This window comes from Heterocephalus glaber, unplaced genomic scaffold (assembly GCF_053883595.1).
Source record: "Heterocephalus glaber isolate CG9 unplaced genomic scaffold, H.glaber_assembly_v1.0 deba00000281, whole genome shotgun sequence".
In the NCBI taxonomy this organism is placed as follows: Eukaryota; Metazoa; Chordata; class Mammalia; order Rodentia; family Bathyergidae; genus Heterocephalus; species Heterocephalus glaber.
In genome coordinates, this window is record NW_028258139.1 from 8,962,673 (window position 1) to 8,979,074 (window position 16,402).

The following is a 16,402-nucleotide window of genomic DNA, read 5'->3' on the forward strand; positions in this document are numbered from 1 at the left end:
TTTAAATACTCCAGAAGACTCGAGACAAAAAGTAGAAACAGATGAAATTAGTTTTAATAGATTTTATTTAATGTAATATATCCAAAATATTATCATTTCAACATGGAATCAATATAAAATTATTTTCACCCCCACCCCCAATCCTATATAGGAGATTGAACCCAAAGCCTTCACTGAACTACATCCCGACCGAGCCTTTTTCTGTTTTTTATTTTGAGACAGGACCTTGCTAAGTTGCTAAGTTGCCCAGGGTAGGGTTAAACTTGCAATTCTCCTGCCTCAGCCTCCCAAAGTGCTGGGATTTCAGATGTGCACCACCACGCCTGGCTTCCATTCTTTTTCAGTATTTGGTCTCTGAATTCCTGTGTGTGTTTTACAGTGACAAAACACCTCAATTTGGACTAGCCACCTTTCAAATGCTCAAAAGTTACATTTGGCTATATTGGACAGGGCAGGTAAGTCTAACAAGAGAGTGCAGGTATAAGTCTACCTTCACTTTAGCTGCATTAAGCTCAGTGTTAAGAACCAAAATAAACACCAGGCTGCCTCTTTAGAAAGGGTCAAGGTCACAGCAGCAGAGTTCAGAGTTCTGGGTTCAGAGTCCCTCACCTGACTGGGCAGATAGCTGGGGCTGGGTACCAGACAGCCCTGAAAGGTCCAGGACAAACAGACCCTAAAGGCCTGTTAGCAGAACACAAGGGAACTTGAGAGAGAGAAGTGAGATGGGCATAATCAAATCTTTATGCTCAGGTTTTTAACAATGCAAACTCACCAAAAGCACAAGCACATGGCCTTCATATATCAGTTGGGTAAATCCACTGACTAACCCCTCTGAGCCCCTCTCACTCCCAGCTCCCAGCTGGGCACTGGGTACAGCTGGACCTGAGGTGAGTGATCACCCACAGGTGCTCTCCCTCAGGGCAGAACATGCTAAGCGCTTCCTAAGCACCATCTCATTCACTCACCCAAAAGTTCCCATGAGCTAAGAACTGTCAGATGACCCTGAGGCCAAGAAAGGTAAATCCCTTTCTAGCTCACGCACGCGCACATGCACGCACGCACGCACGCACATGCACACACGCATGCATGCACGAATGCACACACACATGCATGCACACACCACAGCAGAGCAGGATCTGAGCCTGACTAAATGCTGCCACAGCCTCACCCCACAGTGCACAGCATGGAAAGCAAGGAGGAATTCCATAACTACAAGGGTACCAGCGCAGGAGGGCTATGAAGCAGGGACCTGGATGAAGAAAGACTCAGGAGAGGATTCCCAGAGGCACCCCTTGAGCAAGTCCAGGACACTGAGGCAGAGTGGGAGCAAGGCCCTGAAGCAAGAAGGTGACTACTCAAGAGGTCGAGGGAGTGTGTGATTCAGGAAGTCCTGTCTGTCCAGCAGCTGAAGGCAGCGTACCCAAGGAAGAGGCCGCACAGCAAAGTGGAAGTGTGAGCCAAAACATGCACATAATGGGCTTTGGTTCCATGCAGAAGAATCCAGATTTTATACAGTGGCCATCAAACCATTACAGAATTTTCTCCAGTGTGGTGAATGGGACAGAATTTTCATTTTAAGAAATCCTAAATGAGCTGCACAAGTCCCACATAGTAAGACTCCAAATGAGACAGAGACAGAGAGAGAAAGAGAATAAAGTCATTCTAAAGGAGGACATCAAACCTTATCTGACTCTCTTCCTCTCCCCAGGGACCTAAGTTCTATTTAAATCCTATATAAAGTATAGATTTATTTTCTACAGAGTTGGACCATGTCCCAGGAATTCAGATTTAATTCCAAAGGCCTGTGAAGTTTTCTTTTTCTAAAATCTTGTTAACTCACAATCTCTGCAAACTGATCAGTGAACACACACCTCACATACTCTTGGTATCAGCACTGAATGGGGTCCCAGCACGTTGGATTGCTTGGCCTTTGGCTGAGAAGAGGCAAGCCTGGCAAGGAGTTTTCATGGTCCGGACAACCAGCAGTGCTTCCCTTTTACTTACACAGAGCATGTAAGAATCTTGTGGCTGGTGAGAAGAAACACTGAGCATTTCAACTCCTCAACCCCAGGACTCCAGCACTTCCTCCACAAGGTTTACTGTTCACTGCCTTAGAGCCCACATCTCGCTCTGACCAGCCCCCTTCCAGCTCACCTGATTACCCAGTTCCATTTTCAGCTCATCAGCCTCTGAGGCTGGCCTACTTTTCAAGGCCATAGGAGCAGAAAAACTTGGGCATTCTACAAACCACAGGACATATCTAGGACACAGGACATGGAGGTGGGGGCAGCCATGTTGTGCACCAAGGAGGTGAGGAAGCAGGCCACCTAGAGAAACAGCCATGGGGCAGTTTGTAGGGTGGGAGGGCAGAGCCGGCAGGAGAAAGAGTGGGCAGACACTGAGTGTAATAGAGCAGGCCTTGGCTACCAACACACTGGAAAACAGCTGAAGACCAAGCGGCTCCAAGTAAGATCAGTTTACCCACTGATAAGGGCTGAGCAGGCCCACTCCACTTACAGCAGTCACCTGAGTGGCTCCAAAAGCCTTTCCCATCTGAACAGTGAGAGCCTCGAGCACCGGGAGGGCTCACTTCTACAGTAGGACCGTGGGACAGTGGACTGACACATTAACTACACCAGATCTCTGAGAGGCGCATAGGAGAGAAGAAAGCAGCTGTCCCAGACTCTCTCTAGTTAAGGTACTGTCTTGTGGAACAACTGTCAGAAATAAATTTTTCAAGGCAGTGAGAGGTCAAGGGTTTTTGTGAACTTCCAGCTCTGCTAACACCTTAGCCCAAAAAGTCATCCCTTGCTTTGGCAAGAACATGGAATGTTTAAGGGACATTTCCCAGTTCCCATTTCCCTGTTCCCCAAACCCCTCCTTTCCGAGGGGCCTCTGGGTGTAGGAAGTGCTGCTCTGGACAGTTGTGCCCTACAGCCCCACTAAGCCAGCCACAGTGGGGCACAGCAGGGAGGGCGCTGCCACAGTGACGCACAGTTCACTTGCCTGGGTCAGCTTTTCCTAGGATGTGCTGGCCCTACTCCCACAGCAGCCCAGCTGGCAACAGGAGCCAGGCCTGCTACCCTGCTCCTGAGGTGCAGATGTGGAGTGAGAGGCCAAGGCACATGAGGAAGACCACTCAGTCACGGAGCCGGAGCTGGTAGAGATGAGCAAACATGGCCTTCCGGATCCGGTGCAAGAGCTGAGCCAGCTGATAGAGGAAGGGAAGGGAAGGAGGAGAAGCTGCAGAGAAAGGGGAAGACTGCTGTGAGTGTTCTTCCTTTGCTCTTTTTTCAGTACTGGGGGCTGAACCCAGGGAATGCTGAGTTCTGTCCCTAGCCCGTTTTATTTCAGGACAGGGTATTATCTAAGTCACTCAGGCTGGGTTTGAACTTCCAACCTTCCTGCCTCTGCCTCACAAGCAGCTGGGATTACAAGCCTGCACCACCAAACACAGCTCTCACTCCTCTCTTCTCTCAGCCCCATGGCTCAGTCCTCAGAAACTAATGCCTGGGGATTATGCACAGTGGTTTTAATGAACAAATTGGTGCTTTGTGTCATTTGAATCCTCCTCAATAAAAGGCATTTTCACTTTCTCTGGAATGTATTTTCTCAAGTTACAGTGATTTTTAAATTCACTGAGACTTTAATCCAGATTATATTTTCACTTAACTTTCTGATATACATGAAACTGGTAAAAGTGCCTGCCTCTAGGGAGAATTTTGGGGGACTTTCACTGCATTTTAAAAATCTTTCTATAACTTTTACACTTGGAAGGATTTAACAGGTCCCACCACTCCCGGCCCAGAGGAAGGGGCTTCTGAGCCGCTATCCCACTGCTCCTGGTCCAGAGGAAGGGGCTTCCTGGCCACCATCCCTACTGCCGCTCCCGGCCCCTGTCCCACCTCTCCCAGCTCAGAGGAGTTGAGCTGCCTGGGCGCCAACCGCAACCCCCCCTGCCTGGCCAGTTGAAATGAGAAAACATGTAGATAAGTCTCAAAACCAGACTTCCAGATCACCTACAGCAACCCCAAAGGGAAATGAGATGGAACACTCTGATACTCAACCACCTGGACCCACTGAACTGGCAACAAAAGGGGATCTGGAAAAAATGAAATCAGAAATAATTTCTCAGATAACAGGAGAAATTGTGCTCCTAGTGCAAGACATGATTAATAAATCTAGAGAGGAGCTGAGGAACATGATGGAATCCCAACATAGGAAACAAATGGAATCCATAAAACACATGCAAATAGATTTCCAGGAGATGAAAAACTCCAGTGAAAGTCTACACAGCAGAATGAACCAATGTGAGGACAGAGTTTCAGATATAGAAGATAAGATTGCAATTAACGACCAGGAAAAGAAAAATTGCTTCAAAATTATAAGGGAACATGAGAAATCAATCCAGCAGCTGCTAGATGATGCAAAGAAGAACAACATAAGACTGATTGGAGTCAATGAAGAAACAGGAGACAGTGCAGATGACATAAAAAAAACTCTTCACAGAAGTGATGGCAGAAAACTTCCCAACAGGGGAAAAGAACTTGACATACAGATAAGTGAGGCATATAGGACTCCAAATAGCCTTGATCAAAAAAAAATCTATACATAGGCATATAATTGTTAAGATTCCATAAACTCAACAGAAAAACAAAGTTATACAAGCAGTTAGAGAAAAGAAATAAATCACATACAAAGGAAAGCCCATCAGAATCACAGCAGACTTCTCAACACAAACCATCAAGGCAAGAAGAGCTTGGAGTGACATATTCCAAGCCCTAAAAGAAAACAGCCTCCAACCCAGATTGATGGACCCTGAAAAACTATCTTTTAAAATGGATGGAGAAATAAGATACTTTCATGACAAAGAGCACCTTAGGAACATCGTGAATACCAAACCAGCACGCCAAAGAATTTTGCACAATATCCTAGGAACAGACATTGAGGATCACAACCCCAGGAAGCAAAACAGAATGAACCCATCTGGCACGACAAGAAATTAAATGTAAAGGGGGAAAACCCAACAAAAAGAAAAAGTCATGGCAATGACAAGTCAATACATTTCAGTTATAACCATCAACGTTAATGGTCTCAATTCACCAATCAAAAGAAATAGACTGGCAGAATGGGTCAAGAAGCAAAATCCAACAATATGCTGCATACAAGAAAGACACTTAATTCAAAAGGAAACTCATAGACTGAAAGTTAAAGGGTGGAAAACAATACTCCATGTGACAGGAACCCCCCAAAAAAGCAGGAGTAGCTATCCTCTTGGCAGATCAAGTAGATTTCAAACCAACACTGATTAAGAGAGATGAAGAAGGACACCACATCCTTGTAAAGGGAACAATCCAAGAGGAAGAGATGACAATCATAAATATCTACGCACCAAACACTAGTGCACCCAACTACATAAAACAAATACTAATGGACATGAAAAGCCATATATGCACTAATACAATTGTAGTGGGGGACCTCAACACCCCACTGGCACAAATAGATAGATCAACTAGACTAAAAATAAGTAATGAAATACTAGAACTCAATCGAACTCTTGAACAAATGAACTTAACAGATGTTTACAGAGTGTTCCACCCCACAAAATCAGAATACACATTCTTCTCAGCTGCACATGGGTCATTCTCCAAAATAGACCACATACTCACACATAGAACATGTTTAAGTAAGTGCAAAGGAATTGAAGTTATCCCCTGTATATTATCAGACCATAGTGCAATGAAATTGGAGATCCATAGCAAAAGAAACTGGAAAAATTTCATAAACACGTGGAAATTGAACAACACACTTCTGAATAACCAATGGGTCACAGAGGAAATTAAAGAAGAAATCAGACAGTTCCTTCAATTAAATGACAATGACAATACAACATATCGGAATCTATGGGACACAATGAAAGCAGTCTTACGAGGGAAATTCATAGCAGTGAATACGCATATTAGGAAAACAGAATGATGCAATTAAACAACCTGATGCTGAACCTCAAGCTTCTAGAAAAAGAAGAGCAGGACAACCCCAAAGCTCATACAAGGGAGGAAATTATAAAGATCAGTGGAAGGATTTAACAGTGTTATCTATTTTTGCCATAAGTTAATTTTGTGTGTGTTTGGTACTGGTGATTGAACCCAGGACCTTCTCACTGAGCCAACCCCAAACCCCATATTTGAACGTTGAGACAGGGTCTTGCTAAGTTGCTCAGGCTGGGCTCGAACTTGAGATCTTCCTGCCTTAGCCTCCCAAAGTACTGGGATTACAGGAATGCACCACCATAACTGGCTATAAGTTAATTATTTTGAAAATAAGATAAAGCAACATCTATTGGTTTGTTTTATTTTCTCTGAATTACTGATTTTTTTTTAAAACAGGGAATGTATCTTTCTTTTTTTTTTTTGGTACCAGGGATCGAACTTGGGTCCTTGCACTTACGCAGCAGGCGGCGAAACCACTGAGCTAAATCCCCAGCCCAAATGTATCTTTCTTAAAAAGAAAAAGTGGACCTAGGCATGGCAGCACAGCCTGTAACACTAGCACTGCGAGAGGCCAAGGCAGGAGGACTGCAAGTTAGAGTCCAGCCAGGGCTACTTAGCAAGACTCTGTCTCAAACAATTTAAAAAGGGTCTAGGGATGTAGCTCAGGGTGAAGGTCCTGGGTTCAATCTCCAGTACAACAAAAAAACAAAGAAAAAGAAAAGCTAGCTAAATATAAGACCCAATAGGGCCGGGGATGTAGCTCAGTGGCGCTGTGCCTGCCTGGCAAATACAAGGTTGTGAGTTTCATCCCTGGTATCAGAAAACAACAACAACAACAACAACAAAAAACCTTGGGCTGGGATTTAGCTCAGCGGCACCACACCTGCCTTGGAAGCACAAGATCCTGAGTTTGATCCCAGTACCAAAAAAAAAAAAAAAAAGGCAAATAGGAAAGATCTAAATATTTAAGTCAGGAAGTGCAGGTTTTTTTGAGGCAGGGTCTCACTACATAGTTCAGGCTGGCCTTGAACTAAAAAGTGCAGTTTTAAAATCAGATAAATTGTATGACCCTGGGCTAGTCACTTTACCTCTTTGGTTCATAGGTTTCTGGACCAAAAAATGAAAGAAAATTAAAGGATTAGAACAGGGGTTCCTGGGGCTGGAGATTTAGCTCAGTGCCACCATGCCTGCCTCACAAACACAAGGTCCTGAGTTCGATCCCTGGTACCAAAAAAAAAAGAATAAGGGTTTCTGATTTTCCCTTCAGTTTAAAAAGTTATATTATTCTATTACAGTTTAGACCTAGAATGTTCCCCCAAAAGGCTCATATTTTTAGAGGCTGGGCTTTTGGAAAGTGGTTGAATCATGGGGGCACTATGATCATCAGGGAACCCACTGGAGAATTCAGAGTTGATCGTATGTTAGGAGATGAGATCTAGTCACAAGAGGAGGGTCACACTGGGGATGAGACCTAGGTGTATCTCCCTCCCATGCTCCTCTCTTCCTACTCTGCTTCTTGACGGCCATGAGGTGAGTAGCTTTCCTCCACCAGACCCTTCCACCATGCCCTTCCTGCCTTGGATCCAGCTGACTATGGACTAAATCCTCTAAAAACACTGACCGAAATAAGCCTCTCCACCTTTACTTTGAGTGTTGGGTATTTTGTCCCAGCGAAGAGAAAGTAACTAAGACAAACTCTAAGTGTAAATTCATGGGAAGAGTAGAGATTACACCATGATTCGGAAAGTAACATAAAAAAGATCTAAAGGCCGGTCACCTGAACTTGGCTCAGTCCTGACACATCTGAATTTCTTAGAAAATAACCATGGCTATTCCCACATATCACTCATTTGTACCTCACAGCAAAGCAGAAAATGAAATCATCATCAAATTGTTCAATATTTGGTGGCCTCCCAAGCACTTGGAAGGCTGAGGCAGGAGGATCACAAGCTCAAGGCCAGCCTAAACATATAATGGACCCTGTCTCAAAAAAATCTTTTTCAACACTTACATCAATAATAGTCTTTTTTGTAAATTGGAATAATATTTAGCTTTTTTTTTTTTTTTGGTACCAGGGATTAAACTCGGGACCTTGCGCTTGCAAGGCAGGTGGTGGAACTATTGAGCTAAATCCCCGGCAATACTTAGCTATTTAAAGCCATGCTTGAAAGAATATTTATGACACAAAAAATAGCCTACTCTATAGAGAAAGTCTACAGTAGACAAAAACTAAAAGTATAAACATTAGCAGACTTATATAGGAGATCTGTTTTCTCATTTATACTTTCCTCTGTTTTCCATTTTCTAAAATGTACTATATGAGTATTTCATTTACAATTTCATGTTTTGAGTTAGAGATTAACACATTCCTGCAGGCTTGGACCACTCCTGGAACACGCATGACTGTCCCATCGGGTGCCTTGTACCACCTGATAGAACTGTCCCATGACTCCTAATGAGACAGTTGTGCATATATCACCAGTGGTTCAGAGCTGCAAAGCAGCAAGACATACGAATTACAGCTGTGAATGTGTTAATAGTTGGGTTGACATATTTTTAGATATAATGTTCCTCCTATAATGAGGAACATGGTTTGTTTATTTTTTAATTCTGAGGTTCTGGTCAGAACCTAGATAAAGCAGACACCTGGCAACAGGGCAGAAGGGATTTCCCCAGACTCCCCTGCGTACTCTGTGACTGGTCTCTTCCAGGTGGCACTAACACTTGTGGAAAAGGCTCTTGTGAAAAAGGCTCAGGAGCAGCGACACAGGTGGTGCCTGCAACCACAGCTGGCTTTGGTGGGGGTGCAAAGAGCCCCTGCTCCTGCAGGGCCCCTGTCAGCAAGCTGGAGACCCGTCACTCACCTGGGTCAAACCTCATCACCAGGAAACAGAGAATCAAGGCAGCCAGGAGGCTCTTTTTGAAGGGCAGAGAAAGGAAGTGGCTCACTGCAGAGTCCCAAAGCCGGCGAAGCAACATAAGCAGCGACAGGAACTTGTGAGAGAAGGAGCCTGGTCAGGGGGAGAGAGCACAACTTCAGGATGAGTCAGGAGAACTGGCTTCCCTGGCTCTGAGCTTCAGGCTGGATTATAAGAGCTGAGAAAAGGTAATGAGGATGATTTTCTTCATGTAGCTCATTGAATGGTTCAAAAGGAAATTCTAAAAGCTCCAAAACTGCTCTGAGGACAGGCCTTATCACTACCCTGTCATGTGCAGACAACACCTACTCTGCTGGGTCAGCCTGCAAATCTAATGTCTCTGTTAACAGCCTCATTACTCTATGGTATCCTTTATATTCTGGCCTGACACAAGCACAGAGCAACACAGAACCATAGTTCTGGTTGTCACATTAATGCAGTGAAATGAAGTGCATCTAATACACACAGTGAAAGAATTCAAAAGCCTTGGATTGTGAACACAAACATGAATACCAGCCCCAAAACAAGTGGTATCAGCCCTGATGGAACCAACTGGATTTACATTCGAATTCCTCTTCCCACCTCTTTTCCAGGAGATGCAGGATAGAGGGCCTGGATCTCCACGGCTGACGCCCAAGGCCAACAACCTGCTAGTAAAGAATGATTCTATCTCAACAACTTGATGCTTTTAAGCACACAGAAAAAAATACTTCGGAGAAGATTATAGTCTCAAAGTAACAACAGCAAAGCTTTCATGTAAGTTTTAAAAAAACATGCTGGGTGTGGTAGCACATGCCTGTAATTCTAGCACTCAAGAGGCTAAACCAGGAGGATCACGTGTTCAAAGCCAACTTGGGATGATACATAGCAAGACCCTGTCTCAAAAAAACAACACAAAAGAAAAGGAACAGGCCTATTCTATATGCTACCAAGAGAAAAACAGGAATCAATGAATAAAGACTACAAGGTTAAAAACTTAAATGTACACAGGGAATATACTGCTACAGGAGACAGCTAATTTTCTGTCCTTAGAAGTATTCACATAGAGACTCAAGGAAAAGGAGGCAAAATGATTCAGGGGCTGGGGAAGCTCTTGGAGTAGAGGGATGTAGAAGTTGCTTCAGCTGTAGCCTGGCCTGGGGTGACAGTGCCGAAGCCCCAGGCAGAGACAGAGAGCTGAACCTTCCTCCACCTGGCTGGGCAGCAGGAAGTAGCAGGATTTTCAGTGTATCTGAGTCCCACATCCTGGCCTCTTAGCTAGCTTTAGCACTCTCAGCTCCACTGGCTGGAGAATAAATGAGATTTGCACAAATTTCAAACGGAATTGAAATACAGGCTCTAGTGCTAATATCCTTTCCTTTTGGCTGTTAAGAGAAAATTAAACATCAGAAAACCGAAAAACTCAGGAGGATAAACTGCTGGCCCTGGCAAGTATTTCTTTTGTTTTGTTTTGTTTTTGTTTTTGTTTTGAGACAGGGTCTCGCTATGTAGCTCAGGCTGGCCTTGAACTCACTATGTAGCCCAGGGTATCCTCAAACTCATGGCAATCCTCCTGCCTCAGCCTCTTGAGTGCTGGGACTATAGGCATGCACCACCACACCTGGCCTGGCAAGTATTTATGATGAAGGTGAATTCAGAAAAGCAGAAGCTGTCCAAGGTAGAAAAACTAGGATCTATTTGGATTTGCCACAAAATTTCAAGATGTCTGTGAATGGTTAGTTAATCATGTTCTCTTACAATGATTTTTCTAAATAAAAATTATTCTCAATCTCTTAGTATACTCTAAACTATTTGTACTTTTATGCTTATGAGCATTAACGATAGATGGTAGCATCAGAGATGTGATGCATGTTTCTGTTTTAAAAGAAAATTACGATGAAAAGTAAATAGTTTACAATTTTGATTCTACCTTTTTGACCACTAAATTGGGAGATTTTCCTGTATATGTCATGCATCCTATCTTCTAACTAGCAGATTATTGTCACAAGTCATCCATAATTAAATGGAGATAAACAAAGAGAAGATGAAGTAATGTACATCTGTGAAAACACTTGGAAAGTTTTTTAAAAAGTACCACGGTGGTTGTTAATATTATTTAGTTTCAGGGTCATTTCAATTACCAGGTGACACGGGTGGTTACTCTGTGACCTTTTGCTACAGGAGAAAACAAACAAACAAACTTGCTTTTGATACAAACATTCACAGAAGACCCTGATGCACACTTTTCCAAACTGTTTCTATTCTAGAAGCACTGAGTGAAGAACACGTAATCATTTCATGGAACTGATGGTGAGAGTATTGTGTGCTACATCATCTTTCAAGCCTGAGATCACTGGGCTGGCACAAATTTTCCTAGCTATGATTTATGGGTACTTGGTACATGCTAGTGTGAGTTATGGTTGGTTTTTTTTGTTTGTTTGGTTTTTTGGTACCGGGGATCGAACTCAGGTCCTTGCACTTGCAAGGCAGGCGGCAGAACCACTGAGCTAAATCCTCAGCCCAGTTATGGTTGTTTGATAGAAATAAACATGCTTTTTTCTGATAAATAAATAAATAAATAACATTCCTTGGAACAGAGCAATTCCCCACACCCACCTCTGTGTAGAAGCCTCTTATTATGATGCTAGCACAGAGTCACTGAGTAAAACTGCACACTAATGAGCAGGGTGGACCTCAGCTGAAAAACCACTCAAAAACTCCTAGTTAAGTGAAGGCAGACAGGACGCTGCCAGGTACAGACACTGAAACTGAAGATAAGTAATTTTTATTTCTTAAGTCAAGTTACCAAGTGATTGCTAGTTTCTTGGCTAACACCAAGCAAGTCTCAGTTGGGCCCATGTTGCGGCAGCATTTAAAGGAGTGACATCACACCCAGGCCGGTATGGGGGAAGCAAGAGATCCAGTGTGAGGACCCCTAATTAGTACAGTGACATTCAGGAGACAGGAGTCATGGTTTGGAAATCCACCAACACCTCCCCACACAGAGCTTCTCCTTCCACTGCCAAGCTCAGAAAGCCTGGCCCAGCTTTGTTAAACAACTCAGCAGGTTTCCTAATCTGTGATGAAAGAGTTGGTCATACCAAGAATTGGGTCCAAGCTCTTAGTGAAGTCTGGAAGGACCTGAGGTGCACAGAAACCCCACAGCTCCACTCTACAGAGACCTAGGGTCCTACCTTCCTGGTTTGTCTTCAGCACCTCCTGGAAGCCTGAGCGCTCCTGCTTCTGCTGCTGCTTCGCTGTACGAACAGCCTGGAGCATTTCTAGCCGCTGCTGCTCACCAAAGGCTGCAGAGCCCACCACCAGCTCCTCTGCCTCTGCCAAGTGGCCCAGTGGCAGCAGTACCCGCTGCAGGTGAAGTTCAGCCAAGATGCCATATTCTGGAAGACCTTGGTTGTCTGGGTCTTGGAGCCAGGCACTGACCACATTTAGCATGGCTCCAGGCTCTTGCATTTTGCTGTATAAAAGAATGCTGCACCCCCAAATAATCCAATCCCCCCAAAAAGAAGAGTCAGGGCTCCATAGTGATTCATTTCTCATACCTCCCACGCCCTCCAGCCCTTCTCTGTGGAATGCTGACACTGTTAAGAATTAGGAACTCTTAACCAGGTGTGGTAGTACACACTTGTAATTCCAAGACTTGGGATAAAGTCCAGCCTAGACTACATAGCAAGACCGTGTCTCAAAAAAAGAAATGAAAAAGGGCCAGGGATTTAGCTCAGTGGTTCCGCCACCTGCTTTGCAAGTGCAAGATCCCGAGTTCGATCCCCGGTACCAAAAAAAAAAAAAAAAAAAAAAAATTAATATATCTTGCCTTAAGAAAAAAAAAAAAAGAGAACTAGAAATGCCTAAGGAGTAGCAGCACTCTCAGCTCTGTCCACTTCTTTATTCATCCCACTTCATTATTCCATGTCTGCTCTCTTCCTCTGTCCCACTACTAAACTCTTCCTGAGTCATCTTTTATTGCTATGTTCTGAGGTCTGAAAAAAAAGGGGAGAACTGGCTTTGGAGGGAAACAGTAGGGAAAGGGAAAAGGGAAGTACTAGCCCCTGATTCAGGGGAGGACAGGAAAATCCTCTTGTTCCAGCACCAATCCAGAATCAGCAACAAGGACCTACCACAGCTCCAGGACTTTGGGGGGCAGCTTTTCAGGGACTTGGTAATACTGAAGGACCCAGGAGAGGACTTCCCGCCACCGATCCATTTCTGCCAGGGCCTGAATCCCCACAACACACAAGGAGCATTTCACCTCCAAGGAGCTGTCAACAGAAAAACAAACTCAGGTTTTAAAGTGGTTCCCTTCCATTTTTACCCTGAGACTGTTCTCCATCTCCCAACTCGGCAGCCACTAGCTCTATCTTCTCCTTTAATCTCACAGGCTCCCCTTCTCCTCAACCCCCAAATCTCTTAGCACCAAACTGGCTTTGGCCCAGATGAAATCAAATTTGAGTGAACAGACAGGGTAATCCTGAGTGGAAAACGACAACACTCAGCACAGACGCATCTGTCAAAGGTGAGAACTTAGGATAAGAGCTAAGATACGGTTAGTGAAGAAATGGGCTTGGAGTAAGTTTTCTGGCTTCATTTCGGTATAGGAACTCCACAATTGGCCTTTTAGAATCATAAAGTAAGGCACCCCCAGGAACCCAGAAGTAAAGCCTTCCACATTCGCTGCCACAAGCTCCTCCAGTCCCCTAAATATACAACCAGGGCTCCCGATAGATTCTCTGCGGTCAGCTATGATCTCCCTGGTGAGGCTTAACCCAACTTTACAATTCACAGAAAAATAACACCCACAACTGCCAGACACCTGGTGGCATTAGAAAGAGCACTGCAGGGCCAGGGATTTAGCTCAGTGGCGCCGTGCCTCCCTGGCAAGAGCAACATCCTGAGTTCGGTCCCCGGTCTCCAAAAAAAGCAGCACTGCAGGACCAAGATTTCCTCGAGATTAATTCTTTTTTTGTTTTTGTTTGTTTTTTGTTTTTTGGTACCGGGGATGGAACTCGGGTCCTTGCGCTTGCGCAGCAGGCAGCGAAACCACTGAGCTAAATCCCCGGCCCCGTACCCGAGATTAATTCTTTACTGCATCCCTGCAACAGGACCATTGAACCACTCCTACCTTGACCCCCATTCCCCATGATCAGCCATGATCAGGAGTGAATAACTCGGGGCGAGGGAAACCTTGGGAAAGACTTCTGCCACTTTACTGAACCTACGTAGTTGCTATTCAACACTTAACACAACCTGGCAATGACATAAATCCTGCGACCTTGAGTCCCCTCCCCCAAAAAACACCAGGAAAGGAACAGAGTCCAGCACGTACGTGGCCGCGGGCTCCTCGCCCAGGGCGTCGCGGGCAAGGCTCTGGCAGGCCCGCTCACAGGTCTCCAGCGCCGCGGGGAAGTCGAGGTGCACCACCAGGAGGTCGGCGGCCTCCTCCAGCAAGTGAACCACTGGGGACGCCGCCATGGCTGTACGCGCCCGCTCGCTGCTCCGCAGAGGCCCCCCGAGCCCCTTCAGCGGACCCGCAGAGATCGCGGCATCACTCTTCATGGCTCCAGATGTCCTGAATCGACCTGGGAAAAGAGAGAGTCCTCATACCCTTGCCTACGATTCTTCCCAAGGCCGATTCCCAGAGAAGAAAAAGGAAAGGCCAAAGGCTGGACTCGTCAACAGCCTGTCACCGGACAACGGGTTTATACGGCGGATTTGCAGGATTTCTGATCCGTAGAGTACCTGGCACGCGCCAGAACCACCTTAGTTCTAAGAGCCGCGTTCCCAACTGCTTTAGCCGCCCAAGCCCTCAGCATGGGCGCTGCCATCTTGGACGCTCTCCGCGCCCGGCCACATGCCATGCCGATGCGCGGGACCCTAGGAGTTGTAGTTCTCTGCTCTCGTCTCCGCCGCGCTCTAGGAGCAGAAGGGAGAGCTCAAACTACAATCCCCAGCATGCTACAGGCCAAAAACTGTCACCGACCTCGAGGGAGGAAAGCACGCCAGCCTTGGGGTCGCAGGATAGGGATTTATAGACCCTTAATGAAACCTCAGTCGAAATTCTGAGCTTCTGCAGGGTGGCAGTTAAGAATCAGGAGAGAAGGGCCGGAGATTTAACTCAGTGGTTCCTCCGCCTGCCTCGCAAGCGCAAGGTCCCGAGTTCGATTCCTGGTACAAAAAAAAAAATCGGGAGAAAAGACTAGGACTGGCACGAAAAGGAGACACCTTTTCCGAAGGCGCGCATTTGTTCAGCCCTTAAAGGGCCCAAGACTGCTAAGAGCTGTGCGTGTGTGTGTGTGTGTGTGTGTGTGTGTGTGTGTGATTTTACACGCGAGGAAGTTGGACTTATTTAAATAATTTGCCGAAGGTCACACAACATAAATGACAAAAACGCTGTCAAACCAACACACTCTTGGCTCAAAGGCAAAAATGATTTAACCACTATTGTGTTCTGCTAGGACAGAACTTAAATCTTTGTATTCAGGGTATGCATGGCTATCACCTAAGAAAGAAACGTTCTCTTTGAACCTTTATATATATAAAGTAAGGATATTTTATATAAATAGTGTGGTGGCGCACTCCTGTAATCCCAGCACTTGGGAGGCTGAGGCAGGAGGATTGCCTTGAGTTCAAGGCCAGCCTGAACCACATAGTAAGACCCTATCTCCAAAAAGAAAAAAAAAAAAAAACAAAGAAAGAAAAAAGGATATTGTCAAAAAGCCATTCACAGAAAGCCATTTACAATAAAGTACTGGGACCATGGGCCGGGGATTTACCTCAGTGGTTCTGCCACCTGCCTCGCAAGGGCAAGGTCTGGAGTTTGATCCCCGGTAGCAAAAAAAATAAATAATAAAATTACTGAAACCAGATCAGGTATTTGATAAATTGCAGCTATATAATATAAAGTATGAGTCATTCTAAATACGAGGTTGCCAAGATGTGCCTTCAGTTCCTCCTCAGATTTGACTGGGTCATTAGTAATAACATAATTATCAGGCTGCAAACATAAAAGCATGGATCCTTTTCAGAACAGAATTTAAAAGTCTGCCCTGAACAATCAAAGAAAGAGTAAGAGCAGCAAAAATAGAGCTACATAGGCCTAGGCCAAAATATCACCAGGGCAACCACGTTCCCCAGGCACAGTACTACTCTAAATTACTGCTGCCTGGAAGTGCCCCTTCCGTAGTTAATCCGTAGCGACGTTCATGCTACGCACAATTTTTCCAGTAGATGGCAGCACAGTCTTAAAGGAAGCAGCCTTGCCAGAAACAAATTTGCCTGTGTAGTGGTGAGGCAGCCAGAATGAGGTCAAGACGTTTAAAGCAGCAGTGGGAAGTGCTAAAAATCATATAAAGTAAGATTGAGCTCCAGTTTTAGATTTCACTGAATTTTCAACTACACATACAAGGCTTTGTGGCCTGTATGTAACCATCTGACCTTTGGAACAGTTTCACCCACAAATCGATTTCTCAACCCGCAGCCACTGTGATATACCATCTACGT

At 45.0% G+C, this 16,402-nt stretch overlaps 1 protein-coding gene across 3 annotated transcripts; it reads right to left on the reverse strand.

The window, feature by feature from the left end:
* Nucleotides 1–47: 47 nt before the first annotated feature.
* Nucleotides 48–15,028, reverse strand: Pex26 (peroxisomal biogenesis factor 26). 3 transcript variants are annotated; one of them, XM_021249425.2, is made up of 6 exons: nt 14,883–15,028; nt 14,229–14,481; nt 13,024–13,164; nt 12,082–12,377; nt 8,855–9,001; nt 48–3,243 (listed from the first exon to the last, which is right to left on the reverse strand). In XM_021249425.2, exons 2-6 carry the CDS (start codon nt 14,456–14,458, stop codon nt 3,140–3,142), a joined length of 918 nt encoding a protein of 305 aa, XP_021105084.1. In that variant the 5' UTR covers nt 14,459–14,481; nt 14,883–15,028; the 3' UTR covers nt 48–3,139. The 3 variants fall into 3 exon arrangements, with proteins under 3 accessions (XP_021105084.1, XP_004837648.1, XP_021105085.1); XM_004837591.4 differs by lacking the exon at nt 14,883–15,028 and adding an exon at nt 14,642–14,821; XM_021249426.2 differs by lacking the exons at nt 8,855–9,001; nt 14,883–15,028 and adding an exon at nt 14,642–14,821.
* Nucleotides 15,029–16,402: the final 1,374 nt, after the last annotated feature.

What these genes read in the sequence shown, in the direction of transcription:
- Pex26 (XM_021249425.2), bottom strand. Translation starts at nt 14,458, where the DNA reads ATGAAGAGTGATGCCGCGATCTCTGCGGGTCCGCTGAAGGGGCTCGGG. An exon ending in CCCAAAGTCCTGGAGCTGTG is followed by an intron (nt 12,378 to 13,023) that starts GTAGGTCCTTGT and finishes TTGGGGGTGCAG; the next exon opens with CATTCTTTTATACAGCAAAA. An exon ending in GCTGAAGACAAACCAGGAAG is followed by an intron (nt 9,002 to 12,081) that starts GTAGGACCCTAG and finishes CCCCCTGACCAG; the next exon opens with GCTCCTTCTCTCACAAGTTC.